This window comes from Oncorhynchus masou, chromosome 1 (assembly GCF_036934945.1).
Source record: "Oncorhynchus masou masou isolate Uvic2021 chromosome 1, UVic_Omas_1.1, whole genome shotgun sequence".
Lineage (NCBI taxonomy): Eukaryota > Metazoa > Chordata > Actinopteri > Salmoniformes > Salmonidae > Oncorhynchus > Oncorhynchus masou.
Window position 1 is genome coordinate 62,960,637 of NC_088212.1, and position 16,927 is coordinate 62,977,563.

Below are 16,927 nucleotides of genomic sequence, written 5' to 3' on the forward strand. Positions count from 1 at the left end.
TTATTGGGAATGGTGAGAGGTTGGCATGTTTTGGGGATATGAACTTTTTTGCCTCCAACTTTCTCACTAATCATTATTCACGATTCATTCAGGATTATCCGTAGTCATGGTAGCATCCACATAATGCAAAGTCATTCAGAAACATATTCTTATTTAGAATAAGTGATTCTTATTTACCATTTTTATTGGGCACAACAAACTGAAAATGCATCCAAGTTTGTAGTTGCTAGCTTGACTTGGTCATGGCGTGTGAGGAATATGGAACCAAATACTCAACTTTGACTACTTTAATACTCTGAATTTGTAGAAATACCTATGACTAAGAGGGGGGCAAGATGCATGAAGTGTTTTTATTTATAAATGGTAAAATGGATATTTATGAAAATACCCTCAATGAAAGTTACATTTTGTACCGTTGCTTCATATGAAACAAATATATATCAAATCCTGGAGTAAGGAGCCAAATTAAAAGGTTTGGCTCCGTTGTCCAAATGTGTAGGGGAGAGTGATTGTAGATATAAACGCCATTATCCTGATTCTATAGTGTCTAAAGGATTCCTATGCTGATGGGCTTTTCTGTTCTTTCAACACAGCCGCTTGACTTTGAGAAGAACAACAAGTACACTCTGCTGGTCACTGTGCAGAATGAAGTCCCATTCGCAATCAGCCTGCCCACCTCCACTGCTACTGTTGTAGTGAATGTGGAGGATGTGAATGAAGCTCCAGTCTTCACCCCAGTGGAGAAGATTATCAGGACACCTGAGGACCTCCGTGTTGACAGTGACCTGGTTCTGTACACCGCCACAGACCCAGACACTGCAAGGAATCAGAAAGTCACGTAAGATTAGAACATCATTTACAATTTCTTATGTTTTGTAAGATTTGAAGAGGAAAACATTTTTCAAATGACGACTGTACAGGTTGTAAGCAATATTTTTTTAAAGATTTTTTTACATTTACTACACAGATACAAGATACGCAATGATCCTGCTGGATGGCTAAGTATCAACAAAGACACTGGGCTGATCAAAGTCAAGAGCCTCATGGACAGAGAATCCACTTTTGTCCAAGACAACAAATACTCCGTTATTGTTCTGGGCATCGACAACGGTATTTAAATGTTCCCTTTTTCTAGTGTTAATATTTAAAATTTAGTAAATGACCACACCCTAAACTTGACCCTGAGTGACAGTGCTCTAATTTGGATATGCAGATGAAATCCCGGCAACTGGCACTGGCACCCTTATCATAGAGCTGGAGGATGTGAATGATAATGCTCCAACCATCGACGAGAGTGTGATCAGGGTCTGCAACAAGGAGTCCTCCCCACAGCTGCTGTCAGTCACTGATAAAGACAGCGCGGGCTTTGCTGCTCCATACACCGTACAGCTTCAGGGTTCGTCCCATTCTAACTGGACTGCCAGAATGAACGACACAAGTATGTATTGATTTTTCCCAGACCTACAGTACTTTTCCCCCCTTTAAAACAATTGCGTTGTTAAATGTTACCTGTTTTCCATTTCAGAGACGGGCATTATCCTGACACTGAAGACTGTGTTGGACAGTGGAGATTACATGGTTGTCCTGAGAGTGTCTGACAACCAGGGCCTGCACCATGACAGCACCATCCAGGCCTCCGTGTGTGACTGCAAAGGAGCGGATGTCCAGTGTTCCGATAAAACTGTAGCAAACTTCGGCATCTCTAGCATTCTGGGAATTCTAGGAGCAGTCTTACTACTCCTATGTAAGTTGTTCATTTGTTTAACTAAAGTGTTTAGTCAGTGCTGTCCTCGACGCGTACATATGTAATTGTTAATACACAGTGATGTACTAGTGTTTTAAGGCCCTGTGTTTATGTTGTGCTCCAGTGTTGTCTCTTCTGCTGCTCATGTTCCTGAGGAAGAGAGGTGGTGAGAAGAAGGAGCCTCTGCTGCAAGAGGACGATGTCAGGGACAACATCTACTACTATGACGAGGAGGGAGGTGGCGAGGATGACCAGGTGAGGGGAGGGCTCACTCGACTAGCTCAGAACAAGCCTACTAGGCCAGGGTTCCCCAACTCTCAAATAGTTTTTCAACAGACCATACTGTCAGTGTGACACGTATATGTCCCTGGATAAGCTCTCACAATATTAGCATTTATTAAATGCAGTCATATAGGCCACTAAGTCACTTATTCAATGAGAAGTTGTATTTTCCCTCGGACACAATCTTGTGGATGTCTGGTTTGATGGATTAATGCGATTTTGATGTGCAGGCAGTCCTCGATTGACTTTGTGATAAGCCGGTTCCTGTCATGATTATATTGCCTTCATGGAGGAAAATGAGGACTCACTCATTAAGTCGATTTTAACATTGTTCGCACAAAAAAATGCACTTCTTTATTGTGCTGTATTCCTCTGAGCATGCCACCTAAAACGCACACAGGGACTGGGCACTCCTGAGCGCATCCCTTATATGGGTCGATGTCTGGAATTCAATCGTTTTTTTGTTGTTTTTTTTGCCTCATCCAGCGAGGGTGTCATTTTTTTTTAGCAAGGGAGGAGGATTCTCCACCTGGGTGGACTGAGAGGATTACGTACAAACTCAATGATATCCTTTGGCTTGCTGTGGTCTTCAAATCTGGTGGATAAGTTCTCTCAGCTGCTTGGTGAAATCTTCCATCACCTCTGACAATGCTGCGGTCTGGTCCCTCTGCTTGTCGTGTCTTCAGTGTGCTGTAGTGCAGTAACCTTCCAGATGAGTCCAAATCGGCCTCCCGGGTGGCGCAGTGGTTAAGGGCGCTGTACTGCAGCGCCAGCTGTGCCATCAGAGTCCCTGGGTTCGCGCCCAGACCCTGTCGCAACCGGCCGTGACCGGGAGGTCCATGGGGCGACGCACAATTGGCCTAGTGTCGTCCGGATTAGGGAGTGCTTGGTCGGTAGGGATGTCCTTGTCTCATTGCGCACCAGCGACTCCTGTGCCGGGCGCAGTGCGCACTAACCAAGGTTGCACGGTGTACCCTCCGACACATTGGTGCGGCTGGCTTCCGGGTTGGCTGCGTGCTGTGTTAAGAAGCAGTACGGCTGGTTGGGTTGTGTATCGGAGGACACATGACTTTCAACCTTTGACTCTTCTGAGCCCGTACGGGAGTTGTAGTAATGAGACAAGATAGTAGCTACTACAACAATTGGATACCATGAAATTGGGGAGAAAAAAAGAAGTCCAAATCGAACAACTCAAGCTTCCTAGTAAAGCACTCAAATTTCTCCATGTCCACGACTGTTTCCCACTTCCCACAGATTGAACCTGTTTTAAGTTACAGAATATGTCTGCAAAAAACTGTGCAGCCTAGTTAATAATTAAATGTTTCTGTCTGGCCTCTATGGGGTGGAAGGGTACTGAGTTATATGCTTAGATTCATAATTACGTTAGATTTAATTATTTGCAAACAGCGGTATTTTCATTGCAAACAAGGCATTGGGAAAAGATGGAGCGATGAACGCATCTCTGTACATTCTAAACAACATCGATTTTCATTAGCCACCTTCTGGAGACTTTGAGAGGTACCTTTTATCTTGCTATCAAGTAAATTGTTCTGAACAAATGGTAATGTTAAAATAAGTAGTGTAGGCTACGTAGACTTGTTTTTTTCCCACCAATCAACGCACAGAAATTGACTAATTGAATAGACAAATTTTGAGCTTAATCAGATAATTATTGTCACTGAGTTTATTATGTACTAATCATGTGTTAAACATGTTAAATTTATTGTGTAGGCCAATCGTGCTAATATTATATATTTACTATGTTCTGGCCCGCTGACTGTTGGCTCAGAAGAAATTTGGCCCGGGACCAAACCTGGTTGACGAACCCTGGACTAGGCTTTTCCAAGGGTCCATTTTTTTTTTATTGTGATGTACATGTTATTGCAAACCATTGCATCTGTCACTCAATGTTTTTATGTTTCTGTGTCTTCTGGTCTTGTAATATAATACATGTCTGTACATCTTTCCACCTTCAGGATTTCGACTTGAGTGTCCTGCACAGAGGTCTGGATAACCGTCCTGATGTTTTCCGTAATGACATCGCTCCAACCATGGCCCGGCCAGAGTATCGTCCACGACCCGCCAACCCAGCCGACATTGGCAACTTCATTGATGATGTGAGTCAAGTCTTGAACTGATTTATACTATGAGTAGAATGCACAGTTAAAGTCATATCTAGGTCTTCTGGAGATGATTTGTCATGGAAATAACTGGATTTGACATCGATAATGTCAGAATGCATGTTTAGAATTTGTGCTGTATGTTCACCAAGGTGGTAAAATGTAAGCTTTCTGTTGACCAGAACCTGAAGGCAGCTGACAACGACCCCACTGCCCCTCCCTACGACTCCCTCCTGGTGTTTGACTATGAAGGAGGTGGCTCTGAGGCCGGCTCCCTCAGCTCCCTCAACTCCTCCAGCTCAGGAGACGACCAGGACTACGACCTCCTTCAAGAGTGGGGCCCGCGCTTCAAGAAGCTGTCTGACATGTACGGAGGAGGAGAGGATTGAGAAGTCAGTCAGCCACTAAACCTTTTTGCTTGGAAACTGTCCGGTTCTCCACACTTGGGTCTGTAGACTGAGGTCATTTCTTTATTTCCCCTTTTTTATGCGTTTCGGGCACATCTACAGTTTGGCAATTTGATTTGTGCAGACATGGGACCATTTTAGAAAAATGTGTTCAATGCTCGTCTTCAGCATGGGGAGGGTGGCACACTCTTGGCTCTGCACTAGCAGGATGTTGACATGGATTTTACACAGTTCAGCAGTTCTTTCTAATGGACTCTTAACAACCCCAGATTGTACTTGAATTTAATATGCTTTGTTTGCTGTTTTTTGCTTCTATGTTGGCGTCGTATCGAAGTTCTTTTTTAAAAATTTAAATATATAAATAATCCTTTGGCATGAAATTGAAGTTACTGGAAGCCAAATGAGCCTTATGATTTTTTTTGTTAGCATTTATTGAGCTTGATAATAAACTTAAGTTTGGATTGCTTTATTCCTTTTCATTTTAATCACTAAGTATATATTTTTTTTTTCCTGAAGAAGCTCCGTTCTGCTTTTTTAAATTAAAGATATCCCTTTGGTACAATGAAGGATGTTAATATTTGTATTAAGTACATTGTAATTTGTCTTATTTTGAATAAAATTATTCAAATTCACAGCTGAGACACTAGATGGCAATGATTGAATAAAACAGGTCCTGGTCAATGAATGATGGCATTTCCTTGTCCGCAGAACAGATTGTACAAGTTTTATAGTTAAGTAATAAGGCTGGAGGGGGTGTGGTTTATATGGTCAACATATCTCGGCTAAGGGCTGTTCTTACCCACGATGCAACACGGGGTGCCTGGACAGAGCCTTTAGCCATGGTTTATTGGCCATATACCACAAAACCCTGAGGTGCCTTACTGGTTACAAATGTAATTCGAGCAATAAATGTATATTTGTCATATCAGTCCATATACCATGGGTATCAGCCAATCCGCAGGGCTCAAACCATTTATAGGCTACCTTAGACATTTAGACTCATGCATGTGATTTTTAAGGCACAATGTGCAATTTTAAACAAATTTGTTTTGTCTTAGCCTTCAGGAGTAGGTGGTTAAGGTCATTGTATTTGTATACTTTTCCAGTCATCTGTTCAAGCAAGTGAATTCTTGCCCACATCATAAATAAAAAGTTACGGTTGCTTTTAGCTGTCTACCCCACAAGACCTCCCCTCCTTAAATGCTAGTTTGGTTGCCTCAATAGGATGCACTTCATGGAATAGAACATGACTGGTCCAGGAATATGCTTTGCTTTCAAATGAGACAAGGAAAGAAACTGAGAGTAATAGACAAGGAACCTCTCACGTAACACTTCAAGTCTCTTTCTTTTCAAGTAAGCATAGGATACAAAACGTGCATTCAAATTAACACCGTCATTTGGCCTAATCATAGGTCTGGACTTTGAGCACGTTTTATGAAAGTGTAGAAAGTTTTTGTAAGCTAGTTCAACCAACTAAAAAAAACATTTATTTGTCATTTTTTGCTATACCATGTGTGAGGTTTGTAGAATAAAGAAACGAGTATAGAAAAAATAAATACCGGTTAAGCAATATTTTGACTAATTATAAAGCCAACCAGGCAGGGCCAATTCAGGTCGCCTGTCTCCAGGCTTGCAGACTACTGTGTTGCGATGCACCTGTTTTGTTGGGGTATGCTGATCGACGCAGAGGTGCCGCCCCCATGCACTTGTCCTTTCATTCTCATTGGTCCGACAGGGTGTGTATGCTAATTCTCAGCGACTGCTGCACCTGACTCTCCACTCCACGGAAGAATGCAAGGCAAAAGACAGCCTCCAAGTAACAGCTATTTATTCAACAGGTCATCCTACTCAACGAGCACTCACTTGTAACATTATTGCGGCGCTGCAGACTCTTAACAGAGCTATATGATAAAAATGCCACGGTCTTTTCTGGTGAAGAAACATCTCACTAATAAGAAGCCAAACTATGGAATTCTGGATTCAAAATCAGACGGTACAGATAAGTTTTTTTTAAATCGACTGAAATTATACGTTTCTATCGTTGTGTTATATATAGAACTTCTCATCTAGTTCTATAAAATAAAATACCATGTGAATACCTTTGCTATTTTGTCTGTTGGCTATTTCTTGCATTTCAGAGAAAAATATGAATTTATCGTTATCTTTATTCCATTCATAGCTCATTTTAAAAAGAAATTGTATTTTTGCTTTGAGTAGTTGAACACACTAGGCCTATAACTCAATATGATTTCAGCATAGTCTAAAATTATGTTCGTTATAGGAAAGTAAATAATGATGGATTGAACTGATACCTTGGAATAGAATACAACAAATGCGGTTTTGGAGTTTAGCAGGTGCAAAATCTGTCACACAAAAGAAGAGATTAATAGTCCCTCCTCCTGGGATCTGAAGGGTCCTATTAAGCGTGTTCAAGAGGCTAATGTAGTGCCCTTCGAGGCTCCTTTTACCCACCGAAATGTGCCTTCGGTCTGTGTTTTTGTTCCAATTCACCCCTTAAAGCGAGCTAGCCTCCCACCCTCCTGTATTGAACTGTCAAGATTACCATTATAGAAGTGGAAAAGAAAATGTATGTGACTGAAATCAGATTCGTTTTTTGGAAGGAAAATAAAATAGTGCCAGTTGGCTATGCTATGGGAATGCATTGGAACTTTGGAAGTTATGCAAATCGAAATGCACAATACAGTCCCTCAGTACTTTGAGACTGCTCCTAATATTGTAAATTAATGTCAAATGTTTAACTATACGTATTTCTAAATGATACCTAATTATTCTCATAGAGTATGATTAAAACATTTGAGTATCCTTGTAAAAAAAGTTTTAACATAAAATGGTGTTTGTGTCATTACAGCTCTCCACACCAGCCTGGTCTATCTTGAGGTCCCCTTTTACATCCCCAGCACTCCTCAGCCCCTGGAGGATTGGCTGCCAGGGCCAAGTCTCATCCCCACACCAGCCTCCATGCACTCTCCCAAGGTAGACAGGCTGCCTTCAAGGGACACTATCTTGTCCCTGCATAGCTCAACACAGAAAATCACCTACCCCCTGTCAGTGTCTCACAACAATCCGCTAAGAGACTCACAGTCCGGATTTAAGTCCCTGGGAACCATGGAACCCCAGACCTTCCTGCTCTCACAGGACTTCAGACACCCGGAGGAGAGGGGCAGCATGCCTAATCCCCTCCTGGGCCTTGTTCACTCTAGTGTTAGTCAGGAGCGCTTTGACTGCCACAAAGCCTACTTCACCTTCTCTGGGCTGGCCAAGCACAGGCAGTTGCACTGTGAGTGGCAGCGTCACAAGTACTTCTGCTGCAGGTACTGTGACAAGGAGTATGTGAGTCTGGGAGCTCTGAAGATGCACATCCGAACACACACACTGCCCTGCGTCTGCAAGCTCTGTGGGAAGGCCTTCTCCAGGCCTTGGCTGCTCCAGGGACACATCCGAACACACACACTGCCCTGCGTCTGCAAGCTCTGTGGGAAGGCCTTCTCCAGGCCTTGGCTGCTCCAGGGACACATCCGAACACACACACTGCCCTGCGTCTGCAAGCTCTGTGGGAAGGCCTTCTCCAGGCCTTGGCTGCTCCAGGGACACATCCGAACACACACACTGCCCTGCGTCTGCAAGCTCTGTGGGAAGGCCTTCTCCAGGCCTTGGCTGCTCCAGGGACACATCCGAACACACACACTGCCCTGCGTCTGCAAGCTCTGTGGGAAGGCCTTCTCCAGGCCTTGGCTGCTCCAGGGACACATCCGAACACACACTGCCCTGCGTCTGCAAGCTCTGTGGGAAGGCCTTCTCCAGGCCTTGGCTGCTCCAGGGACACATCCGAACACACACACTGCCCTGCGTCTGCAAGCTCTGTGGGAAGGCCTTCTCCAGGCCTTGGCTGCTCCAGGGACACATCCGAACACACACACTGCCCTGCGTCTGCAAGCTCTGTGGGAAGGCCTTCTCCAGGCCTTGGCTGCTCCAGGGACACATCCGAACACACACACTGCCCTGCGTCTGCAAGCTCTGTGGGAAGGCCTTCTCCAGGCCTTGGCTGCTCCAGGGACACATCCGAACACACACACTGCCCTGCGTCTGCAAGCTCTGTGGGAAGGCCTTCTCCAGGCCTTGGCTGCTCCAGGGACACATCCGAACACACACACTGCCCTGCGTCTGCAAGCTCTGTGGGAAGGCCTTCTCCAGGCCTTGGCTGCTCCAGGGACACATCCGAACACACACACTGCCCTGCGTCTGCAAGCTCTGTGGGAAGGCCTTCTCCAGGCCTTGGCTGCTCCAGGGACACATCCGAACACACACACTGCCCTGCGTCTGCAAGCTCTGTGGGAAGGCCTTCTCCAGGCCTTGGCTGCTCCAGGGACACATCCGAACACACACTGCCCTGCGTCTGCAAGCTCTGTGGGAAGTCCTTCTCCAGGCCTTGGCTGCTCCAGGGACACATCCGAACACACACACTGCCCTGCGTCTGCAAGCTCTGTGGGAAGGCCTTCTCCAGGCCTTGGCTGCTCCAGGGACACATCCGAACACACACACTGCCCTGCGTCTGCAAGCTCTGTGGGAAGGCCTTCTCCAGGCCTTGGCTGCTCCAGGGACACATCCGAACACACACACTGCCCTGCGTCTGCAAGCTCTGTGGGAAGGCCTTCTCCAGGCCTTGGCTGCTCCAGGGACACATCCGAACACACACACTGCCCTGCGTCTGCAAGCTCTGTGGGAAGGCCTTCTCCAGGCCTTGGCTGCTCCAGGGACACATCCGAACACACACACTGCCCTGCGTCTGCAAGCTCTGTGGGAAGGCCTTCTCCAGGCCTTGGCTGCTCCAGGGACACATTCGCACACATACAGGTATGGACAGAGTAATGTACAGCTGGCAACACTTTTTACCTTTATTCACCTGCTTCATGAATTGAGCTTGACTTCACACCATCCCGTATTCAGTTACCCACTAGGGCTCTGAGGTTATCAATTTCTTTTTTCAGGTGAGAAGCCCTACTCCTGCCCACACTGCAGCCGGGCGTTTGCTGACCGCTCCAACCTCCGAGCACACCTACAGACACACTCTGACATCAAGAAATACCAGTGCAAGAGTTGCTCCAAAACCTTCTCCAGGATATCTCTGCTCTCCAAGCATGAAGAGGCTGGCTGCTCCCCACTGTCCTGATTCCGTTTACTGCCAGTGCTGCCCACTCTGTGCCTATTGCCTATTTGCCTAGACTATGTCTGGTCCTACTAACAACAGACTTCCCTCACAAAGCACTGGAGATAGACTACTATTAGTGACACGGAGCTCTGACTACTGTATGTTTTTGTTCTGTGACATTTCAAGCTCATGAAATAAGCACAATGGACTGTGTCCAAAGACGTTCTTATGTCATATATTTGACATATGAAGTAGTTGTATGACATCAAGACACATAGAGAAAAGTTGTTATCGCATGCTGCCAAAAATACTTGAAATTTAAAGCCTTGAAGTTTTTGATTGTGTTATTGATGATTACCTGTGCCTTTTGAGGAAATGTATAGCTGGAGTATACACTTTTGTATGAACTTTGTTTAAAGACAATAAATACCTATTTTTGTACAATTGCCTTGTATTATGCCTAAATATGAAAACATGCATAATCATGTGAGACACGAACCACTGAGATGTAAACACAAGCCCCAGTCTAAGTCAGGAAATATTGAAGAAACCCACATTTCTAAAATCAAAGAAAATGTTGAGTGTCTGCTGTAGAGTATTAGGACTACGTGTTATCACTTTGCTGTCATTGACTCGGCGCGTTCCTACTTTACGACCATTTCTTGGCATTGTGAGATCACTGGCAAACTGTAAAAATCATCATGGGCGCACAGGAAACTGGAAAATAAAGTGATTAGGATAAACGGAAAACAGATAGTGTGGGTGACATTCTGGCAGTGTTCTTGTGACACTCCTATCCCCAGGCAGGATCTCTCAGGGCTCTCTGAGACGGGAGCATTTAAATCCCTCTGCTAATGAAAGTATTTTTGGAGGGCAGCTGGTGAAGGAGTTCATTTTAAGAGTCTAAATAAAACTGTGATGTTTCCCATTTGTAAAGGTGCATGGAAAATTCGTATTAAATATATCTGTTCATTGGCAGGTGGAGGGAGGCCAGCTGCATGCCGTGGTGGCGCCATGCCAGGCCTTGCGGGAGGGGGGCTGGGTCGACTCTTTCCAGTTGCTCAGCACAGGTGGAGCAGCTGAGTGAAGAGAGCTCCCCAAACACATGACCTGTCGCTGCCAGTCGGGAGAAACACTGCTTTTCTCCAGCAGAATCCCAAACATGTCAAGCATGTCCCAAGGCACTCCAAACACGCGCAGGTTGTGGAGCAACTTGGCTGTCTGTTAGATGATTGGTACAGTAGAAGGAGGAATGGGGATTGGACGCTGTGTTGGCACTGGCCGGCAATTAAATGTTTGTCAACTGTTTACTTGTACACTGTACACATATATACGGCCATGGCAGCAATAGCCAGCTATGTACAGTACCTGCAACTGGAGAGGGTCAACCCCTTTTGACCAATAAAAATGATGTTTTTTTCTTGTTATAGCCGCCACTCATTTAATAATAACACTTTTTTTTTAAATCCATAAAGGATGAACAAATAAAAATATCGATGTGCTAAATGTTAAAATATACATTGATTGCACATATAATGAATTGTTCTGTATAACAGTGTCTGCCATCAGGGTTTGCCAAACTCCGTCCTGCCCCCCCTCTCTTTGTGCACATTTTGTTTTTCCCCCAGCACTACACAGCAGATTCAAATAATCAAAGCTTGATGATGAGTTGGGTATTTAAATCAGCTGTGTAATGCTAGGGCAAAACCCAAAACATGCACCCAGGGGGAAACCCTGTGCTAAATGAATGAAACGTTAACATACACAGTAGGTGACATAGTTGTGGGACTTAAAAGTTGGGGGAGAAATGGTATCTTGGACCACAAAACCCATAACTTAGCAGGAAGCCCACGCAGAGCAGAGCTTATCGAGCCAGGCTTGTGTTTTCAGGAGGCCAGGTCCCGTGTGGCAGGGCTCGGGCACCACCATCACAGCTCGCTGGGGTGTTGCTGGGGGATTGTAGTGGAGACTGACATGGCAGACGCATTTCTCAGCATATCCTGGCTGGAGCCGTCTCAGCCCATCCTTCACCTTTCTGACGTTTTCATTGTATACCAACAGAATTCTTTAGCAGCAGGACACCATGGACCCAGTCAATCATGGACAACTTCCAGCACTACTGTGGAGATCATTATGAATGTAACCGTATCAGAGGTTTGGTAGAAACGTTGACCAGCCTTACTGGACAGACCCAGAGGATGAGGATGGTAGACAAACACAAGGCTCGGCTCCAGACGTGATCTTGACCTCTGTCGCCGTTCTCCATGACGTTTGTGTCAGCTGACGCCGCAGCAGCTCCTAACTATAGCCACTGTGACACCACAAAAGACCCCTCTCACCCTATAAATACCCTGTAGCCAGAGGGTCAAAGACCCAAAACATCACAGAAATCATGAAAAGCACACGTATTCTAGAGAAGAGAGGTGAAGGAAGGTAGATATGTGATTTGTCTGTAAAATGTTTGCTGAATGTTGAAGCACAACTGACTTTAAACATAATTAAATTAGTCTGTTTTTCCATCAACAGACACAAATTAAAATGCATTGGTGTTGTATCTGAATATCAAGCTCTTGATTAAAGCTCTTGCAAAAGTATTCAGGCCCCTTAGATTTCTTCACATTTTATTGTGTTACAAAGTGGGATTCAAATGAATTTAATTGTCATTTATTTGTCAACAATCTACACAAAATAATCTGTAATGTCAAAGTGGAAGAAAAATGATACATGAAAAAAAGATAAAACATCCATAGCTAAAATATAGTTGTTGCATAAGTATTTAGCCCATTTGTTGAGGCAAGCCTACATTTGTTCAGTAGTAAAAGTATTTGGCTTAATAAATACCATAATAATTTGAATGGATGTAACGGTTTTCTATAGGTGAAGGAGAATCGGACCAAAATGCGGCGTTGCTATTGCGATTCATGTTTAATGAAACAAAGTAAACACGAATCAAATACAAAAACGTAACATGAAAACAACCTATACTGGTACAAAGTAACACAGAACAGGAACAAGGACAATCACCCACGAAAAACTCAAAGAATATGGCTGCCTAAATATGGTTCCCAATCAGAGACAACGATAAACACCTGCCTCTGATTGAGAACCACTTCAGACAGCCATAGACTAACCTAGAGAACCCCACTAAGCTACAATCCCAATACCTGTGAAAAAAAACAAGACAAAACACACCACATACAAAAACCCATGTCACACCCTGGCCTGACCAAATAGATAAAGAAAACACAAAATACTAAGACCAGGGCGTAACAATGGAATAATGGGGGTTGACATAATTTTTGAATGACTAACCCTTCCTCTGTCCCACCTACATACAACATCTGTAAGGTCCCTCAGTCAAGTATTGAATTTCAAGAACAGATTGATCTACTGTACAAAGACCAGGGAGCTTTTTCGACAGCCACATAAAGAAGGGCAGTGATTGGTAGATGGGTAACAATAACAAATTAGACATTGAATATCTCTTTAAGCATGGTCAAGTTAATAATTATGCTGTGGATGATGTATTAAACCACCCAGACACATCAAAGATATTCATCCTTCTAAACTGAGCTGCAGGACAGGGATGTCACCATGAGGCCATTGGTGATTTTAAAACAGCTACAGAGTTCAATGGCTGTGATGGGAATACTGAGGAAGGATCAACAACATTGTAGTGACTCCACAATAATGACCTAAATGACAGTGAAAAGAAGAATACAAATATACAGAATAAAAATATTCCAAAATATGCATCGAAAGTAATAATGGAAAAACAAAAACAGCAAAGGAATACACTTTTTGGCCTAAATGCAAAGCCTTTGGAGCAAATTCAACACATCACTATGTAACTGCCTCCTTATTTTCAAGCATGGTGGTGGCTGCATCATGGTATGGGTATGCTTGACATTGGCAAATACTGGGCAGTTTTTCAGGATAAAAACAAACGGATACGGAAGCACAGGCAAAATCCTAGAGGAAAACCTTCTTCAGTCTGCTTTACACCAGATACTGGGAGATGAATTCACCTTTCAGCAGGACAATAACCTACAACCAAATCTACACTGGAGTTGCTTACCAAGAAGACAGTGAATGTTTGTTCCTGAGTGGCTTTAAATCTGCTATAAATTCTATGGCAAGACTTGAAAGTTGCTGTCATGATCCCCGACATTTTGACAGAGCTTGAAAATAATACTGGGCAAGTATTGCACAATCCAGATGTGCAAAGCTCTTATAGACTTACCCAAGAAGACTCACAGCTGTAATCAATGCCAAAGGTGTTTCTAACATAAGGTGTTTCTAATGTATTGACTCGGGGAGCTGAATACTTATGCAACGACTATATTTTAGTTATTTAATTTGTATGAATAAAACATTGACATTCCAGTGTGTTTTTTTGTAGATTGTTGGCAATTAAATCAATTTTAATCCCACTTTGTAACACAATAAAATGTGAAGAAATCCTATGGATCTGAATAGGCACTGTATCTATCTATTTTCAAACTGGTTTCCAAAAGGTTGATGTGGCATGGGGTCATACAGTATCAGTCTATTGGAAAATCTGTATCAATGAAAAGTGTTAAAGACCATCTGGTAATAGATCCATTTAGAATAGCACTGTACATTAGGGATAGTACCTACAGCCTTTAGACAAAAGAGGAATCCTGTATCGGCACCAGATTTAAGATTTGGGATTAGCGAGTGGGTCAAAGTTGAACATTTTCCAGTGTGTGTTGGCCTATGAGCGCATCATTGACACTACTACCGACATCCACATGGTGCCATGGCAACGTCATCAAAGCATGAGTGCATGCAAGCTCAGCTTGACTTCAGGGGATATCCAGCCGGGTCATTTCTATATGGATATTAATACAAACGTTTAGGCCTATAAATACTGGCTAACCTGTTTATAATAAGCATGCCACTACTCCATTGCTAGTATCATAGTAATACAATCCCATTTGCCACTTATAGCCCCTGGGAAGACAAAGTGGGGCTATTTTTAGTCTATCCAGCGGATGCTATCTGGCCTGGTGGGATATTTTTATGAACGACCTCAGCACAGCCTTGCACCGATTCAGATTTGTGGAATATTTTCCACAGTGAGTGTTTATAAATATATATTGCTCCTGTAGCTCCTTGACACACTGCGTATGAATGCTATGTGTTGCACTTGATACCAAAACCCTGCCACTATGCTGCTGTGGACTGGGGATGGGGCGATTCAGAGGGTAGTTATATCTGTTCACTTGTTATGGAAAAAAGCCCTGCAGGCCTGAACAGGTGCAGGTTGGTAACATTTAGGGGCCCGTTGAAATCAGCCAACTCCCCGCCCTATTTTCAAAACTGATATCTGAGATTATTTTCGTCCTAGGCCTGCTTGCTCACAACATTCCCTTTTCATGCCCTGACCTTTAACCCCAAAGTTCAAGTTGTCCCATTATTCAAATGAGCCCATCTTCAGAGTGCATAGCGATTGTAACTGTGAAACAGCTATATCATTTTCAACATTTGATTAATGACCAGCCAACAGTAAAGGTCCATGTTCCAAAAATGTTGGCTTGCCATGCTAATTATATTGTACTTACAAAACATTGTATTCATCAATAAAAACATTTTTTAAATGGTGCTTGAAAACGATAAATGATCATGAATGATCAATGATCTGAAATATAGTATCATTGGTAGAGATTATGAATGTGTGTGCACTTTTGATGATAATCAAATGCAGCTTGGTTCAACGACATTGTTTCATATGAAACCTCAACAGACAGAAGGGTATTTCTGCATGATCCCTCACCATACCCTCCATTTAGTCTCTTTGCCTGTATGTGTGTGCTGCCATTCAGTAACATACGTTCTCTCTGATATAACGGCAGAGGCCTGCACCTCATCAGTGGCTGGCCCATGCCTGGTTCCCATGCCCCAGTATGGGGATGGATAGGGAGGGAAGGGGGTTCAAGGGCCAGGTGTTTCGGGGACAGGGGAGCGCTGGACTACAATGGTGGTCGCTCAAGGGTGGAAGATTACTTTGGTTGATGCACTCAAGATTAATAATCCCATATTTAATGACAAATGGCAAGATGATAAAGTCATTATTTTTATAACATATTATTTTGATATTAAATTATTTGGTTGATTATACAAAAACGTCAACACTTTATTTCTTCATAATGAGGAAGGTCTATGTTGCGTCACTTGTCATTTCTTTCTCTTGGGGTGAGTAAAGTGTTTTTTCAAGACTGTTTTCACACACTATGACACAAGTCACCTTTAAAACCTGCAGAGGGGAAACACAAACAGAGGATCATAGAGATGACAACGGGTCATGAGGAGAACGTTTTCAACCAGTCTGAATAGTGTGTGTGGAGTTTGAAAGGTCTTTATAACCAAGCCTCAGTTATATTAACATAACACAACAAACGCCACCAAACCATAGCTCAATTAAAAGCATCCTCCAGTGTGGCCCAGGTCACAGGGGCTGCCCTCTGCTCTGTTTAGACTGTGGTTAATTGGACCACTTCACCTTGAGTAACTAATGTGTAGGACCCTTGTGTCCTCTGAAAGACTATCCCAGACTACAGCAACACCTCCACACTTGCTCAAACCACGAATGCCAAAACTTAACAGCTGGACAATCCCATATCCATTCAGCTTGTCCCATGTAGAAAGTTAGACAATCACATTATCATTATTAATAGGGCCAGGGGGCTAATCACAAGCATAAGAGAGAAATTACTGTTGGGTGAAGCATTTACAGTTGTGACACCAGTCCAGGCCGCACCACAGAGTAAAGGTCTGACTGTGAGAGCAGTTTTGCTTCAGATGCCCCCCATCTCCAGACACCACACCGGTTTGGAGGGCCTGCATGCTTGCCCTCTGTCTTCCGTCACCTCGGTGCTGCAGTGTTGTCACAGAAGGTCCCTGTCGCCTTCCATTTAGAGCACCTCCAAAGACAGGCATCTCCCTGGCAACCAGTGGTTGTTTACAGTCGTCTTGGGTCCACAGTGAGCTCAGGGTCTCCCATTCTCCTGTTGAAAAAGGCCCCCACTAAAGGAGATTGTCAGGCCTCTATTCACTACCAGTAATTATGCGCTGTACCCCATGCAGTTAATACGTTGCCCTTTCAAGGTGAAGGAAGTCGTGGGGGTATCAAATGAAAAACAAAAATTGAGCGACAACATATCAGGAAGGAAAGAAAAGAGAG

At 43.7% G+C, this 16,927-nt stretch overlaps 3 protein-coding genes across 3 annotated transcripts in view; all 3 read left to right on the forward strand.

Moving 5' to 3' along the window:
• Nucleotides 1-5,185, forward strand: part of LOC135540417 (uncharacterized) — a 61,904-nt gene extending 56,719 nt beyond the window's left edge. The window contains 7 exon segments of the mRNA XM_064967076.1: nt 594-838; nt 968-1,110; nt 1,214-1,438; nt 1,526-1,744; nt 1,869-1,999; nt 4,003-4,143; nt 4,329-5,185. Coding sequence (XP_064823148.1) covers nt 594-838; nt 968-1,110; nt 1,214-1,438; nt 1,526-1,744; nt 1,869-1,999; nt 4,003-4,143; nt 4,329-4,535 — 1,311 coding nt within the window. The 3' untranslated portion in view covers nt 4,536-5,185.
• Nucleotides 5,186-5,372: 187 nt separating this feature from the next.
• Nucleotides 5,373-8,951, forward strand: LOC135540545 (gastrula zinc finger protein xFG20-1-like; the record flags this gene model as incomplete). Its single annotated transcript, XM_064967098.1, has 1 exon — nt 5,373-8,951. A coding segment is annotated over exon 1 (1,419 nt), but the record flags the coding sequence as incomplete, so codon positions are not given.
• Nucleotides 8,952-8,953: 2 nt separating this feature from the next.
• LOC135540706 (zinc finger protein 77-like) lies at nt 8,954-10,143 on the forward strand (the record flags this gene model as incomplete). Its single annotated transcript, XM_064967108.1, has 2 exons — nt 8,954-9,425; nt 9,560-10,143. Coding segments are annotated over 2 exons (654 nt in total), but the record flags the coding sequence as incomplete, so codon positions are not given.
• Between the last annotated feature and the right edge of the window lie 6,784 nt (nt 10,144-16,927).